At 61.0% G+C, this 16956-nt stretch overlaps 1 protein-coding gene across 4 annotated transcripts; it reads left to right on the top strand.

Moving 5' to 3' along the window:
• The first annotated feature begins 475 nt into the window (after positions 1 to 475).
• On the top strand, positions 476 to 16912 carry Zbtb7a (zinc finger and BTB domain containing 7A). Of its 4 annotated transcripts, none has more exons than XM_076919327.1 (3): positions 476 to 608; positions 8709 to 9967; positions 12649 to 16912. In XM_076919327.1, the coding sequence occupies exons 2-3, from the start codon at positions 8721 to 8723 to the stop codon at positions 13112 to 13114; spliced, it is 1713 nt and encodes a 570-aa protein (XP_076775442.1). In that variant the 5' UTR covers positions 476 to 608; positions 8709 to 8720; the 3' UTR covers positions 13115 to 16912. The 4 variants fall into 4 exon arrangements, with proteins under 4 accessions (XP_076775442.1, XP_076775441.1, XP_076775443.1 ...); XM_076919326.1 differs by lacking the exon at positions 476 to 608 and adding an exon at positions 1310 to 1722; XM_076919328.1 differs by lacking the exon at positions 476 to 608 and adding an exon at positions 1361 to 1682.
• The last annotated feature ends 44 nt before the right edge of the window (positions 16913 to 16956 follow it).

Raw genomic sequence — 16956 nt, 5'->3', positions numbered from 1 at the left:
AAGTAAGGATGGCCAGTCTCCATAGGACGGGGCGCGCAGGGGGAAACTGAGGCCAGGCGCTGCCTCTTAGTCCCCGCTCCGCTCCCTCCCGCGAGCCGGACCACAGCCAGGTCGTCTGGTGGCTGTGACGTGCTGGAACCCGAACCCAGCAGGCCTGGTGAACCGGGATGTCGCCCGTCCCCTCCTCTGCCTTCCCCTCCCTCTCCGGACCTCTCCCACGACCAGAGAGGAAGTGGGAGAGAAAAGGACAAGGGGGTGAAAATAAAAAGGAAAACAAAACACGCTGGGCTGAATCCGCACCTTCCCACTCCCCACCTCCGTCCTGCGGAGCCGCGCGGTGGCCCTGCGAGGGTCCGGGTCCACGCCCCACACCAACCGGGTCAGCCAGCCGGCTGCGGGGAAAATTACAAGGCCTGGAAAACAACCGTCCTTCCCCGCCCCTCGCCAACCCCTTCCCCGCGCTACGCCCCTGGCACAGCCGGGTGGAGGCGACTGTTTTATGTAATCGCGGGGCGGCAGGTTTGCTGGCTGGCTGCACCGGTGAGGGCGGGACCCCCGAGCTCAGCTGACACCTCGCGGCCCTGCAAGTCTTCCCCTGGGGGTCCTTGGTACGGCTTTGGGTAAATTGAGGCGCAGATGGGAGGGTGGACGGAGACCCGACACTCTGAAGCAACCTAGCTGTACTTGCAAACTCTGGATTCCTCGCAGTTTGGGTAAACTGAGGTTTATGGTGGGGGTTAGGGGACCCGGAGCTCAGATGCAGACTCCCGATCCTTGCAAATATCCTTTCTCTTTCTCTCCTGGGTTCTTTGCACTACTTGGGTAAACTGAGGCCAAGGGTGACGGGAGCTCCGATGCAACCTCACCGTCCTTGCAACAGACTCTTCTCCCTTCGATTCCCTGCATTACTTGGGGAAACTGAGGCTCGGGGAGGGAGATGAGGTTTCGTGGCAGCGCCCCGGCGGCCTCGGAGAGAGGTGTGAGGCAAGGGACCGTCACTTCCTCGCCTTCGTCTCAGCTCCCTGGGCCAGAGGGCCCCCCACGCCCCGGCACCGGGTCCTTCGGGTGCGCACCGCGCTCCCGCCCCCACTGCCAACCCTGTCTCGCCCCGCCCCGGGCTTCGGGGGCACAGCCCGCGCCCCCTGAACCCCGCCCTAAGCGCACAGGCCCGGGCTGTTTATCTGCGGCCCCCACCCCCTGCACCCGAGGGGCCCCTCTTGCCCGCCCCCAGCACCCCGGGGTGCTCCGGGCCGTAGATAAGCCAGCAGGCTGGCACCGCGCCGCGCACGGGGCGGAGAGGTCACGGGCTTGCCAGGGGAGGGGCCGATGGGTCGGGGCTGCGCCCCCCGCCCGCTCGGCACCCCCAAATCCCTAATCGCAGCCCGATCTGCTCTCGCGGCGCAGCCCCGCGGGACGTGGCAAGAGCGGACCTGCAGAGCCTGTTCTGGCCGCGGTGGCCGGGGGGGCGGGCTGGGCGTGGGGGTGCCGGCGCTGCGGCACCTTTAAGACGAGGGAGGACCCCTCTTGCCCTCGGACAAACCAGGAAGGGAGTCGCGAGCATCATACGGGGCTTTGCGTACTGTACGGCTACTGTAGGGGCAGTGACGCCGCCGCCCGCCCGAGCGAGGTCCGCGCCGCGGGCTGCCCCGATCGCGCGTCCTCCGGGCCCGGGTCCCCGCGAGGTAAGCTGCCCAGGCTGAAGGGGACCCCTCTCCGGGAGAGGTGGGTTTTGTTTTTCTTTTTTGTTTCTTTTTTAATTTCCTTGCAGGGTGGGGACGCGGCCGGGGGCGCAGTGCGCACCCCGAGCGCCCGTACGGAGCGGTACGGACTAGATGGGAGATCTGGGGCGCCTCCGCAGCTCCGGGGTTCTGGAGACCAAGGTTGCCCGGGCAGAGCCGGAGACGAGTCGGGAGGGGGGGGTGCTCCGCCCGGGTCCCTCCGGGGCGAAGGGCACAAGCCCGCTCCCGATCCCTCCTCCCTGCTCGGGCGGCACGGCCTCCGGGCTCCCGGCGCGCGGCCCGCGGGGGAGGGGAGCCGGGCCGCACAGAAGGCGGAGGTGGGGGCAGAGGGGCGCGTCGCGTGCTAAGTTTGCAATAGGGCCCGGGGCGCGCTGCTCCCCTTTCCAAGTGGTAGTGGGCAACCAGAGGGCGGGGGAGGCCTATCCGGGATTGCGCGCAGACGTTAGAGTTGGCCAGGATGGAGCTCCTTGGCGGAGGGGGGGAGGGGGCTGACAAAACAGGGAGGGGGGCTTTGCAAAAAAAAAAAAAAAAAAAAAAAAAAAAAAAAGGCCCGAGATAGGCGGAGGGAAGGGGTGAGGGGTGGAGTGTCTGGGAGGCGGGCGCGTCCTCGCGGTTCTCCTGGGCGCTGTAGTTCTTTCACTTATCTTCAGTGACGTTTTGGAAGGTGATCAGGGAGCATGAACTACAAATCCCAGTGTGCCTCAAGATAGCGGCGGGTCAGGGAGGGGCGTTGCGGAGGAGGGGCGGTGAGCGGCAGACCAGAGGGCCAATGGACACTAGAAACCGTCCGGCGCGGCGCTGCATGGGGGTGGAGCCTGTGTCTGGGCGGAGCCTGCGTGCAGGGGCGGGGTTTGTGCAGAAGAGGCGGGGCTTCCGCGACTCCCTCGCCGGGGGCCGGTGGCGGTCCCGGCTTCCGGCTGCCGCCCCTCCCCTCCTGTTGTGTAACCGTTCCTAGGCCCCCCCCTCCCCGTTCGATATTTTAATTTTTCCCCCTTTCCCTTCAGTTCCGGACGCTCCGGGACGAGGAGAAAGGTTCCTCCGCAAGCCTGGACGTTCCCTCCCCGAGGGAGGGTGTGGTGTCAGGGGGCCTCGGGGCTTCAGGCGAGGCCGGGGATGCGCGGCCTGGCGCGGGCCGGGCCGGGCGCGGGGGAGGTGACGGGCGGACCCAGATCCGGCGTAATTTGCATCGCCCTCCCCCCAGCCCGGGTGGGGATTGGCCGGGCGGCGGCGGAGGGTGGTGCGGGGCCGGGCTCTTCGTCGCCCGCCGGGGCTCGGAGCCGCCAGCCCGCCGCAGCCATCGTCACGGTCGCCGGCGCCCGCGCGCCGCCCGCGAAGGAGGTAGGAGCCGCGCGGCCTCCGGGCCGCCGTCCTTTCCCTTCCTTCCTCCCTTCCTAATGGTGGCCACCGCCACCACGTGCGCCCCCGCTGCCGACCCCACCTGGGCCTGGCACCCAAGGGTGCTCGCTTTAGTGGCGGAAGTGAGAGACAGATGGCTTCCCCAGTTCCCTCCTCTCCTTCCCCTCCCCTCCCGAGCAGACCGACTTAGCTCAGCACCCGTGAATGACTAAGCCCAGTACCCACGGGTGACAGGCTTGGCGGAAGCCCTGCGTCTCCCCCTCCTCGCCACAGCTGCTTCCTCCAGCGAGGGTGTCTCTGGCTCCTGTGTTAGCAGGCCAACCCCCCTCCACCATCTTCCCCAAGCCTGGGCCAGGGCGTCATCCCGAGTGGCCGCTCCCACGCTGCGGGGGGAGCCACCCCAGACACCAAGCTGATTACTTGTAGCTGGCAGGGCTGCGGTGGGAGAGGTCCCCAGGCCCTTCCTCCCCGCCCCGTTCAGGCTCGACCCTGGATTGCAGAGGGGGTTCCTCAGTCGGGGGACATCTGTTCACCCCAGGGTCACCTCCACCCCACACCTTTCCCGGAGGGACTCCCAGTGGCTCCCCCAGCCGGGCCCTGGCACCTCTCCGGGGCTGGGCTCGGGGCTCTGTTTACCGGCAGGCATCGCTGTGGAGACGGCCTGGGGGAGGGAGGGAGGGGACAGAGCCTGGGGTGGAAGACAGGCAGGAAACAGGATCCAACGGGGACACTGAAATTTTAATTTGCCGGTCACTTTGGGGGTGGGGGTATTTATTATTTAGTTGAGATTGGCTGTGGTAGAAGCCAGCCAGCTCCTGGCCGGTGAAGACGGAGCCACACACCTCCGATCTGGAGTGTTCGGGGGCACTGAGGCCACAGAGGCCCCGACTGGCCTGGTGTGGGGACGGCTGTCGGGCAGAGCACCTTGTCCTTGGTGGCTTTTGGGTGCATTCTGTCCTTTTCTTTGAAACTGTGTGACTTACAGCTTGGTTCTTGTCACGTAGAGGGAAACTGAGGCTTGGAGTGGGGAGGTCTGGCGAGCCAGGGTCTGTGAGGGGCACAAGGGGGGTGGAAGGCTCAGAAACAGACTCAAGGTCACATGGTCAGTGGTCCTGCCTCTGAGTGTAGGGGTCTTTACAAATCACCTAATGTCCTGGGGGGTCTGCCCACCTGTGTCTCTCCCAAGAGATCTGGATGCCTAAGTAACACCTGTCACCATCATAGGGACTGCCCAGGATGACATTGAGCCCAGAGAGGGATAGCAACACTCCAAGGTCACACAGCTGGAAGCTAGCACTGTGTCCTGGTCCTTGGCTTCTGCCACCCTGTGTGTTGGGCACCTGGTGGGAGCATGTGAGTGACCCAGAGCCACCACCCGCGCCAAACCTGTACCCCAAATGGGGCAGAGGTGTGGTTTCTTCTGATTATTCCAGGAGGGATAGAAGTTACCTTCCCAGGGCCTGGCATGAGGAGGGGTCCACATGTGACTTGGATGGGCCGTATGACAAGCTGTTGTCTTAGATTCCCCTCCCCCATCCCCCATTGAGGTTCATCTGTGTCCTCTGGTTCCTTGGGGCTAGCTCAGGGCACTTCAGCACCTGCTAGGAGGTGGGCGTGGGTCTCTGCCACCTGAGCTTCCCCCACCTCTTTTGCCCAGGCTCCTCAGTCAAGGCCCTGCAGGAGAGCAAGCCGAGGTGGGGCCTGCCATCCACCCAGGAGTCCCTCCTCTGTTCTGCCTCAGTTTCCCCTACTGTTCTTTCCTGGACTTCACTTAGCCAACCTGAATCAGGCTTGGAGGGACTGGTGGTTGGAGCGTCTCTGTTACCCTGAATTGGCTGAAGGATCTCAGTCCTGCCAGCCTCCTGGGGTGCTTCACAGCCTGTGCAGGCGCCAGGGGCCCGGGCCCATGCCCTGCGCCCTGCCTGAGCTCCCTGGGGGCTGTGTCGGGGGAGGGGAGAGGCACCCTGGGAAGAACAAGTTTAGCAAGATCAGCCAGGTTCAAATTCCAGCTGGCTCTGTGACCCTGGGCCAGTGGCTTCCCCTCTCTGATCCACCCGTGTTGAGAGAGGGGGCAGAGATTCCAGACCCTCTCAGGAGTGTGTGTCCGCAGGTGGCTGAGGGTGGGCCAGTTTCCTTCCACCACAGCCTCACATCCATGGTGTGGGATCTGGAGTGTGGCCGGAGGATCGGCTCCTCCATCTGTCCCCTCAGCAGGCTGGGGCTGGGCTACTCAGTGGCCGTCCCCACCCACACCTTTCTGGTTTGATGGGAACAGGCCTTCCTGGGGGCCCACCTTGAGCCAGGATGTGTCTGAGGGGCCTGGGGGTGGTGCAGGTGCTGCAGGCGGCAGATAGGCCTGCCAGGACCCTCACTTTCTTCTTGTGGGCATCTTGGATAACAAGTGCAGCTAGGCTCCTTTGTGGCTGGAGGGGACCTGGGTCCTCTCAGTCGGCCTTGGTTGTCTCTAGTGGCAGAAGCCTCATCCCCTCCACCTGGGGAGGGGTCTGGCTTCCACTTGGAAGTGGCCTGGGCCTCCCTTCTGGCTTTCCTGGATGTGTGGCACTCAGCGTGGGAACAGGGTGGGCCTGGGCCCCACCCTGTAGCTGGGCTCCCCACAGGCCTGCCTGTCCCCACCCCCACACGCACACACTTCCCACTGGGCCAGTTGTCTTCCTGCCTCTGGCCCTTTAAGGCCCAGGGCAGGAAGCCCCTCCCCATTATGGCAATAACTGCACAGTAAATGGCAGGGCCTGGCCCTCCACTGCTACCTAGTCAAGGAGGGCAGGCGGGCAGGGGCCTATGTGCCCTCACTGACTCTCTGCACCATTAGACCAGACCCAGGGAACCAGGCCAGGTGGGCATTGGCATCAGGTCCGGGCTCTGTAACCCATGGGGGCTAACCTTGCACCACAGGCCGGGTCGGGGACGGGGCTGAGGGGCAGGGGCCTGGTGGGCTACACTTCTGCACCTGTGAGCTGGCAGGTTGCTGTGTGACCTTGGGGTGGCTGCCTGCCCTCTCTGGGTGTTGTGAGAGGACTATAATACACCAAATAACCTCAAGGGGTTGGTGGGCACTGTGGCAGGGTGTGCCAGGTGGTCTCCGGTTCACTGCTTGCTCTGCTGAGTCCCCAAGGAAACTGAGGAGCCTGGGGAAGCAGGGTGGAGGGTGGGTGGGGTGCTGGGGAGGGTGGAGTCTGACCCCTCATTTACTGGCCTTACCCCCAGAAATGAACAGGAAGGTAATGAATGGCAATTTTCTTCCCAGAAGCCCCACTTCCTGAAGGTGGGGCCTGTGGAGCAGCCTAACCTTTCCCTGTGTGACCTTGGGAAGACCCCAGGCCTCACCCCCACCGCATGCCCGACCCCACAGCTGAGCTGAGCTGGAGCCCTCCTTGGTTATCCTGCAGCTGGCTGAGATCACAGGGCTGCAGTGTGGCCCTGGCTGTGGTGGCTGTGTGACCTTGTCTGTCTGTCTGTCTCTCATCCCATCAGGGGTGTGCAGGGAACATTCCAAGTAACTGATGAGTTCCTGAACACTATGGAAAGGGGAGGGCAGATCATCTTGAAAGTAACTACAGCAAGTAATCCTAGGTTAGACCAGAGGTGGGACCAGCAACTGTCCCCTGATACTGGGTGTGTCTGCCTGCCAGGTGGGTGGAGTAGGGCGTGGGCCTGGGTCTTGGTTCCTCTGACCTTTGCCATGACCCTTCTATATGGCCAGGCCTCAGGAGCATGTGCCCCACCTCTTCAGCCCAGAAGGGGCCTGCCAGGGCCTGCCCCTTGCCGGTCCGCCGACTCAGCACTGAACAGCCTCAGAAATCCCACGGAGGCAGGCACAGGCAGGAGCTGTCGTTCAGGGACCCCAGCAGGTGTTGGGGAGGTCTTCCTGCAGAGGGACATGTCCCTGTGTGGGTCCCTGCACCCTTGTTTCACAGGAACTATGACCGGCCCTGGCCTTCCCTCTCACTTGGAGCTGAGTCTCAGGGCTGTTCCTGGGGTGAGGCCCCTGAGAGGCCCAGGTGGTGCCAAGGTCTGGGTGTGGTGCGGCAGGTGGTGCCCTGTTCCTGGAGAGATGGCGGGCGGGTCAGGTGTCTCCAGGGGCCCAGGGGCCCCGGAGCTCTGAGGGAGACGGGACTGTCACTTTTATCAGTGGGGGTATGTGCGATGTGGAAGAGGCTTCATGGCCTTGGGTCTCCCAGGTCTGGCCCTTGACAAGGAACATCTGCCCCAGCCACGACCTGGAGCCTGGGAGCCTCTGTACTTAAAATAGGGTTCCGGCAGCCCCAGGCCCTGGTGCTCAGCGGCTGGTGGGGAGCCAGGGTGGCTGTGCCCAAGGCAACAACCAGGCTGAGTCACTTGGGTTTTTTCAGGCCCAGGGGCCCCTGGAAGGCCACCTTTGAGCCATTCCCAAAGGGACCTGGGTCACCCTGGCTGGGGGATGTCTTTGGGGTCACATGCCCCCTCCCTCTCTGTGGCAGGCTGTGGCGGGAGGGGACAGGCTTGTCTTGTCTGCCCACATGGTCTCCAAGGCCCTGGGCCAGAGAGCAGATGGTGGCAGGGGGTGGAAGCCACCAACGGGGGCTCCTCGAGACTCCCAAGGGCTGTGCCTGGCATAAGGGTTCCCCTTCTGGCCCCCTGGTCCCTGCAGTCACATCTGAAAGTTCCCTTCCCTGTGTGGCCCCAGGGGGTGGTCTGCTTTCTGCTTAAGCAGCTGGTAGGTGGGCGGGGGAAGGGGCACAGAGGACTCTGTCACCAGCCACTCCTGTGGGGAGAAACCCACTATGCCTCCTGATGGCCCTCTGGGTGAGGGAAGGGACAGGAGCAGCCCAGAGGCCTCAGGAGGCTGTAGAAGGAGTAGCTTGGGCCTTGTCCCTTCTGGGAACAACGTCCAGTGGCCCTGGCCCTGTAGTGCAGGCAGGCCATTCTGGATCCAGAGGAATGTGGGCCTTGTTGGGTGGCGAAGGGCAGCCTGGCTCCCCAGAGAGGGCGGAGGGGTGGGGACAGCGCCAGAGGGTTGCACAAGGCCGTGGGCAGATGAGTCACAGCTGGGGGGGGGGGGGAGGAGGGGTTTGGTGGGTGGGACAGCCCAGTGTCCCCTCTGCCAGGCTCCTCTAGGGATGGCTGTCCATTTGTCAGATGGGCAGTCTGAGGCCTGGAGTACCATCCTGGACAACATAACAAGGTGGACAGGAGGCCCCGTCCCTGCCCTGTATGTGGGGTGTGGCATGGGTGGTAGCCTGGTCTCCTCGGTTATTCACCAGTCAGGTCTGTCCGGCCTTGGGGCACAACAGGAAGGGAGCACCCCAAGTGTGCAGGTCCCAGGCAGGCTTGGGTCCTGTTGTAGTGCTAGTTTAGTCCTGTCCTGGCCTCACTTTGGGGCCGTAGATAGATGGCTTCCATCCCCGGCCTATGGCTCCATTTTGGGCCTTCAGGTGCCATCCCTGGAGAGACTAAAGCTGGGGCCTACCTCAGGACTCCATGTCTGGTCTGCAGGCCTGGGGAGGTCCTAACCATTCGACCTCTTTCTCTGTCACGTGGTGTTCCCCTGGGGAAACTGAGGCCAGGCTCCAGCCAGACATAATCCCCTCCGCTGACTGCCGCCCCTTTCCACAGGTGTCGCGGAAGATGGCCGGCGGCGTGGATGGCCCCATCGGGATCCCGTTCCCGGACCACAGCAGCGACATCCTGAGCGGCCTGAATGAGCAGCGGACTCAGGGCCTGCTGTGCGACGTGGTGATCCTGGTGGAAGGACGTGAGTTCCCCACACACCGCTCGGTGCTGGCCGCCTGCAGCCAGTACTTCAAGAAGCTGTTCACGTCGGGCGCCGTCGTGGACCAGCAGAATGTGTACGAGATCGACTTTGTGAGCGCCGAGGCTCTGACTGCGCTCATGGACTTCGCCTACACCGCCACGCTCACGGTCAGCACAGCCAATGTGGGCGACATCCTGAGTGCAGCGCGACTGCTGGAGATCCCGGCCGTGAGCCACGTGTGTGCCGACCTACTGGAGCGCCAGATTCTGGCGGCCGACGATGTGGGTGATGCGGGCCAGCCCGACGGGGCGGGCCCCGCGGACCAGCGCAACCTGCTGCGCGCCAAGGAGTACCTGGAGTTCTTCCGCTGCAACCCCATGAATAGCATGCCCCCCACCGCCTTCCCGTGGTCTGGCTTCGGTGCCCCCGACGACGACCTGGATGCCACCAAGGAGGCCGTGGCTGCCGCTGTGGCTGCTGTGGCTGCAGGCGACTGCAATGGCTTGGACTTCTACGGCCCAGGGCCTCCTGCCGATCGGCCCCCAGCGGGCGATGGAGATGAGGGTGACAGCACCCCAGGGCTGTGGCCTGAGCGGGATGAAGATGCCCCGCCCGGAGGGCTCTTCCCACCGCCTACTGCCCCACCGGCTACCACGCAGAATGGCCACTATGGCCGCGCAGGGGCCGGCACTGGTGAGGAGGAAGCCGGGGCGGCACTCTCTGAGGCTGCACCCGAGCCGGGCGACTCCCCAGGTTTCCTGTCGGGGGCTGCAGAGGGCGAGGATGGGGACACCGCTGATGTGGACGGGCTAGCTGCCAGTACGCTGCTACAGCAGATGATGTCTTCGGTGGGCCGGTCAGGGGACAGTGACGAGGAGTCGCGCGCAGACGACAAGGGCGTCATGGACTACTACCTGAAATACTTCAGCGGAGCCCACGAGGGCGATGTGTACCCGGCCTGGTCGCAGAAGGGTGAGAAGAAAATCCGGGCCAAGGCCTTCCAGAAGTGTCCTATCTGCGAGAAGGTGATCCAGGGTGCGGGCAAGCTGCCCCGTCACATCCGCACACACACGGGCGAGAAGCCCTACGAGTGCAACATCTGCAAGGTCCGATTCACCAGGTGAGCCGCTAGCCCAACAGGGCCCTGGCGGACCGAGGGGCCGAGGCCCAGTGCCTCTGCCTCCCGGGTGTCTCTGGGCCTGGGCCTCCTCCTCGAGTTGCCCTTCTCCTTCCCACAAGCGGAAGGCTGCTGGTTGGTCGCTGGCATCACTCCACCAACATGGTTTTGTTTCACCATGGAGACCAGGTGGGCCTGCCTGGAACTCACAGAGGTCCTCCTGTCCCTGCCCCCTGAGTGCTGGGAGCACAGGCCTGTACCCCTGCACTGGGCTCTCCGGCCAGCATTAGTTAGGCAGCAGCCAGGTCCAGGAGTGCCGTGCTAGACACATGGGCCAGGGTCCCACAAGGCCACCAACCAGCACCGGCCTCCCCAAGACCATTCAGCTGAGCAGGGGAAGGGCTTTGTAAGCAGGATAGCTGTCCCTGGGACCAGTTAGCTTGGAGGGCCTTTGGGTCCAATCAGTAGTGGGTGTAGTGGGGAGGTCCTGGGAAGGAGCCGTGGGGAGTTCAAGGCCAGGCCAGGAGTGTTTCAGGATTGGGTCTGAGGAGTCCAGAGTCGGTTCCTTGGCTGGGTGAACCCAGGGCAATCCAGACCTGCGTGTGTGTGTGTGTGTGTGTGTGTGTGTGTGTGTGTGTGTGTGTGTGCGCGCGCGCGCGCGCGCGCGCGCGCGTGTGCAGGGGTGACTGGCAGGCAGGGGTACAGCCAGGCCAAGTGACTCAACGCTACCCCCTGCCCTGGGGTTCCCCAGCCACGCCTCCCAGGCCTGAAGAAAGAAGCCATTGTCTTAACTTCCTGGCCCCACCCGACCCCCACCCCAGCACCCTGGCCCCCTCCCCAGAGGGCAGCAGGAGAGGGTGCGGCAGTGCTCCAGTGCCTAGGAGTGCCAGGTAGGGACAAAGAGCAAGTACCATGGAAGGCGGTTGCTTTAGTAGGTGAGACTAGGGGGTGGGAAGGCTCCTCCCCCAGGGAACATTCTGGGGTACTATGGGCCCTTCCCAGACTCTGGGCTCTGGAGGGACCAGGATGATGGGGGTCCTGGGTCACCCAGCTGCCACCTCACACAATTTCTTTTTCTCTGTGTGTACCTGGCTCCCAAGCCTGGGGCTGGGCCTTCTTCCCCTCAGAGAAACAGACTCAAAGACTGGTGCCTGCTGAGGCCTTGTCCTGCGGCCTACCTGCTTACTCCTTCTCTAGGGCCTTCCCCACCCCCAGCTTCACCCTCACCCCTTAACCACCCCCTCTAGACCTGGAGCCCAGGGGCCCCTGTGACTCACAGCATTGAGTAAACCAGGCTCGTAGCAGCCGGGCTATAATTACTCAGGCCAGGGCTTGGGGTGATGAAACTGGGGCCGCCTCCCACCTCTACCCTTCCTCTGTGTGACCCCAGCCTGCTGTGCAACCCCAGGTCCCCCCCTGAGCCTTCTGGGGAGATCTCTGTGCAAAGCTAGGAAAACTGGCCACTGGGTTGCTGGTGGGGCTGTGCAGAGGAGCAGCTGCTGACCCCCCATGCTGGCTGCAGGTAGTGGGAGGGAGGTTAGCGGGCCTGGGGGTTCACTGTATCCAAATTCTCTTGGTACAGCTGAGCTAGAGACAGAGGTCTGGTGCTACCCTCTGGGCATTAGGGAGCCCTGGAGGGTGATGGGGTGGCTGGGGTTGGCAAAGGCATCCAGAGTGCCAACAAGGACCGTCAGTCCTCAGATCAAAGGCAGCCATCAGGGTTGCTGGAGGATTGTGGATTCCAGGCCAGCCTGGGCTACATGGGGAGCCCAAGCCTCAGCACAGGACAGACAGACTAGGAAATGTCACCCAGGTCAGGTGCAGGCTGAGGCGGTGTGGGAGAGGAAGGAGCAGGAGCTGGTGCCCAGTGTGCACCAGGGCCGCCTGCACACAGGCCTGCTTGTCTTCATCCCCTCTGCTGGACACGGGGCTGGGGGCTGGGGGTGGGGGCGGGAGAGGCAGGGTCCACGCACTGGTCCCAGCACTCAGGAGGCTGAGGCAGGAGAATGACAAGTGTAAGGGTGTGGCTCTGGGAGGCCCCTCCCCTTACCAGCCTTGCAAAGGCCCCATGTTAAGTACCCCAGTATTCACAGACAACTCGGCAGCAAAGACACAGTGAGACCTTGGGGTGTCGGGCTGTGGTGCAGGTTTATGTGAGGATCTAAGAAGCCTGGGACTGGATGGCCTGGGGCGGGGTGGGGGCGACAGTCCTTTCATGATGTAGGACTTTTTTGTTTGGCTTGGTCTCTGTGTGTAGACCAGGCTGTCCCAGAACTGCATGTAGCCCAGGCTCCAGCTCACCGAGATCCATCTGTCTCTGCCTCCAGAGCGCTGGGATTATGGGTGTGCGCCATCAAGGCATAGAACTTTAAGAACTGAAACCAGTTCTCCAGTCCTGGTGTCATAGTTCTGGGTCTGGCATCCAGCGGGCACCCAGTATCTCAGTTCTGTTGGTGCACAGGCACAACAGCATTTGCCTGGCTGTTGAAATGAAAAGGCTACTCAGAGACGTTTAGTATTTTTCTGTGTTGCACAGCAATGACAAGTGGCAGTTTTGGTCCACACCCTTTGTCCCATTTTGCTGCCCCCCTACCTTGGTTCCAAGGTCTGGGAACAGGGAAGACATGTATCTGGTGGGGCCTGGGGTCTCCCCAGGTACCTGCTGACCACGTCCCCATCCTCAGACAGGACAAGCTGAAAGTGCACATGCGGAAGCACACGGGCGAGAAGCCGTACCTGTGTCAGCAGTGTGGCGCGGCCTTTGCGCACAACTACGACCTGAAGAACCACATGCGGGTGCACACGGGGCTGCGGCCGTACCAGTGCGATAGCTGCTGCAAGACCTTCGTGCGCTCCGACCACCTGCACAGACACCTCAAGAAGGACGGCTGCAATGGGGTCCCATCGCGCCGCGGCCGCAAGCCCCGCGTGCGGGGTGTGCCGCCCGATGTCCCTGCTGGGGCCGGCGCACCCCCTGGGCTCCCGGACGCCCCGCGCAATGGCCAGGAGAAGCACTTTAAGGACGAGGAGGACGAGGAGGAGGCGGCCAGTCCCGACGGCTCGGGCCGTCTGAATGTAGCGGGCAGCGGAGGAGACGATGGTGCAGGTGGCCCCGTGGTGGCCACCACCGAGGGTAACTTCGCAACCTGACTCGTATTAAAACAAACCAAAAACAAAACAAAAAACTAAGAACAGAGAGAAACCACCACCCACCCCCAGCACCACAAGTAAGCAGTTCTCTGTCCAGACGCCCTCCATCCATCCTCGCGGACGTGTGCGTGTATATACCATGGCCGCGGGCGCCTGCCTTTCTCAGATCCTTAGGATGGCCCATCTGCTCCTGTGCCCCTGGCCCCATCCACCAAGGGGTCCCACCCAGGGGTCCAGCCTGCTCCTGGCTAAGGCGAGGGTGATGGGGACCCCAGGACAGGCTCCCGGCTCCTTGCTGGTTGGTTTTAGGGGGGTCTTAAACAGACCTTAAATGTTCTGTCCACTATGAGTGGACGTTAAAATGGTCCCCGGCTCCCCACCCTCCTTCCTCAGGGCACTTACTAAAGAGGGGGGTGTCCCCTCGGTCCCCCTCCCTCCTGCCTGTGGCCTCCTCGTATCTCTGCACATCCACCCTGGCCACCACTGACATACAAGTCTATTTATTCCCAAGCCTGGATGGCCAGAGTGGGGATTGGGGGGCCGCTGGGGTCCCCGCCACCCTCTTTCACGGCACTTACACCTGACGGGGTCCTCAGGGCCACTGCTCAGGGCGACCCCCCAACCTTCCCATCTCTGCTTGGCCATGCCCCACCCCTTGTTCAGAGATTGAAAATTCGTCACCCCACGCCCCACTTTTTAAGGCACTTTTTAGATCTATTTCCCTTTTTCCTCCTTAAAGACAGTTTATATAGAGATATATATAGAGAGAAATATATAAAATATTCTTTTCCTCAGAGGAGCCGGCAGCAGTTTTGGGTGGACATAGCCAAGATCAGAGGTAACCCCAGGGACTCAGGCAGAGGCAGGCGAGGGAGGGGGAGAGGCCACAGCTTAATGTCACAAAACAGCAATAAAACCCCGAGATTTTAGTAAACACGAAGGCAGAACATTAAAAAAAAAATCAGCAAAAGCAGCGCCAGCCACGTGGGGATCTTGGCACTTTGTAATGAACGGGTACTTTTCATTCTTAACTTAAGAAATGTTTACAAGTTGCACCCAGCTTCTATGAAAAATTGGAGAGAGAGTGAGAGCAGTGGGAAGTTAACTAAGTCAATTTATTTTTGTATAAAATAAAAGAACCCCAACCCATTGCTCCGGTAGAATCCACTTGTGTTCCCGAGACTCAGGGCGGGGCGTCCAGGGCGCCACGGGAAGGGACCCGGGGGTCCGCTTGGCCTGCCTCCGGGGCTCCCTGAGTCTGCCAGGGCCCCTGTCCCCCAGGTTATTTTATTTTCTCTTCTGTCTCTGTAGGAGACCACAGGCCTGGGAGCAGCAGGCCACCTGTCCTGTCCTTCCCAGCTCAGGGATGTCCCCGAGAGAGGGCTGGTCCTCGGCTAGCCGGGCCCTGTGCCCCCGTCTGGTCCCCCCCAGTGTGGTGGTCCCCCTCCCCCCGTGTGGTGGTCCCCCTCTTAGGCACCCCCTCTTTTTACTCAAAGGCACTGACTGTAACCCAGGGGCTAGCACCTGAGCCCCCATTCTCCAAACTCTGGCTTCCCTCAAAGGCCCGGTATTGACCGAGCCACAGGCCACGTACAGGGGCCGGGGTTGGGGGACATGGCTGTCAGGTGCCAGGGCGCCCCCATGTCAAACACCGTGGCCAAGGTGGAACCAAACTTGGGACCTTGACCATGCACGCTCTGCCCAGCCCTTCCCAGTGGGTGCCAGCGGGGCTTGAGGGTATTCCTGTGTCCCCGTCTGACAAATGTCTTTCTTTGGTTTTAAAGGGAAGCTCATTAAGAAGGCCGCTTTCCAGTTTTTAGCAGAGGGGTTTCCTCTCTAACCCTTCCTACCGCGCGAGTTTCCCCCCAACCCCTCCCCCCCATGTCTCAGGATCCCCCCTTGGGGCCAGCAGAATGGGCCCAGGGGCGGGGTGGTGCTGGCCTCCCCTCGCGCCCCACTTCCGCGGTGAGCTGTCCCGGGAACTGTGCTGTGGAGGCCAAGTTGGGCCCCCAGGCCCCCATTCCCAGACAGGTCAGTCCCTCCATCTTCTCGCAATAAAACCAACTTTAATCACGTGTCATCCTGGCCAGTGGCCACTAGACTTGGGGTGGATGGAGCCCTTGGGGACTATGGTAGGGTGCCCCATAACCTGCCAGCGACAACGCAAGCCCCCTTGGGAATTGCACTAAACCCTTGCCCCTCGCTCCGCACTCAGCTTCTGCCCCCCATACCCACCTTGCCTTAACCGCCAGCCCGTCCTAGGGGGCCACAGCCACCGCATGGGCCCAGTGCCGGGACATCCCCCAGCCCCTGAAGGCCTACCCCACCCCCCAGTATACTGCAATCACATACTGTATATAGAATGTGGACCGATTTTTACAACTTTTTATTCTTTAAATTAAGGCCGTGATAAAAGTTGCCAAAGAGAATTGTGGGATTCACTAGAGGTTTGAGCGGAGGGTGCTGTAGGAAGATTTTATTTGATTGTTTGGGGTTTGGTGTGTGTGTGTGGGTGTGTGTGTGTGTGTGTGTGGGTGTGTGTGGTTTTTTTCTTTCTTTGTGTCTTGTTCTATTTTTTTTTTTTTCACTGCCTGGTACCGATAACAAAAAGAAAAAAAAAAAAAAGACAACAGAATTCGTTACTTCCATTATGGTGAATTTGTGTGTGTGTGTGAGTGTGTGAGACAGAAGGGCCCAGGCTGTGGGGTTCTGGGGACCCCGGTGCTGGGGGAGACGGCCTGCAGCTGGCCCCAGCCTGTGACCTGAGCAAGACCACCCCTGCTGAGTACTTGCTGCTCTCTTTGCCTTCCTACCCCTGTCCCTGCAGGCCTTTCGAGATTAAGAAAAAAATAAAGGAAAAAAAAAAAAAAAAAAAAAAGAGAAAAAAAAGAAAAAAACAAACATATATATCTGTAGAGAAACCAATGAATGTAAGTGGTAGACCTGGCCCAGCCATGGCCCCGCCACGTGGGATTGAGTGGCGGAACCAAAGTTGGTGCCCTGGGTGTGCATTCGGGAGGACCCTGTCTGAGCACCGCTGACCTGAGGGGCTCTGCTGGGTCCTCTTGGGTAGCCAGGGAATGCTACCACTGTGCCAGGCACAATGGCAGCCTCCAAGTCCAGGTGGAGCCCAGGCTGGTCGTTCAGGGAACAGACTGTAAGTTAGCAGGGTGTGTGGAAGGGACACAGGCTGAAAGGAAAAACAGAAAAAAACAAAAAAACACAAAAACCAACAAAAAAAAGAAAAAGCAAAATCCTATTTTTTGAGAAAGAAAGATATTTATATTTGCAGTTTTATTTTAAAAAGTTATTTAAGCTGAGGAAACGGCCTTCCCGGAGTTCGGGGTGGCTGGCACCGGACGGGTCAGGGGTCTTGGGGGCTCCTCACCTCAGGAATGATTATCTCAGTTCAGAACTAGCTCGCACTAAATATATATTGATTTACCTTTGTGGGGGGGCAGGGGGGCCAAGAGACAGACAGAGGGCCAGGGGAGCCTCACCCCAGGCCCAGAATGAGGTGCCTTGGAATTTGGGGGCCCAGGCCTGGTGCATGGGGGTCCAGAGCACAGAACAGACATTCCACTGACTGGATGTAAGAATCTTTCTAACAAGGTGTGGGAGGCAGAACGAAAACAAATCAATTGATTAAAGAAAAATGCACTTTTTGGGGGTGGGGGGACAAGCTTTAAAAGTAATTAAAAAACAACAAAAGATTATGAAAAATCTGAAAACATAGAATTCATTTTTCTTGTACATAAAAGAGAAAAACCCAACCACTAAATGCAGCCTGTTACGATATCTCTCTTTGCCTGGTCTCTGTGTTCTGTCTTGTTTTTGGGGGG

Source organism: Arvicanthis niloticus, chromosome 22 (genome assembly GCF_011762505.2).
Source record: "Arvicanthis niloticus isolate mArvNil1 chromosome 22, mArvNil1.pat.X, whole genome shotgun sequence".
NCBI classification, from domain to species: Eukaryota; Metazoa; Chordata; class Mammalia; order Rodentia; family Muridae; genus Arvicanthis; species Arvicanthis niloticus.
This window is presented reverse-complemented; position numbering and strand designations above follow the sequence as displayed.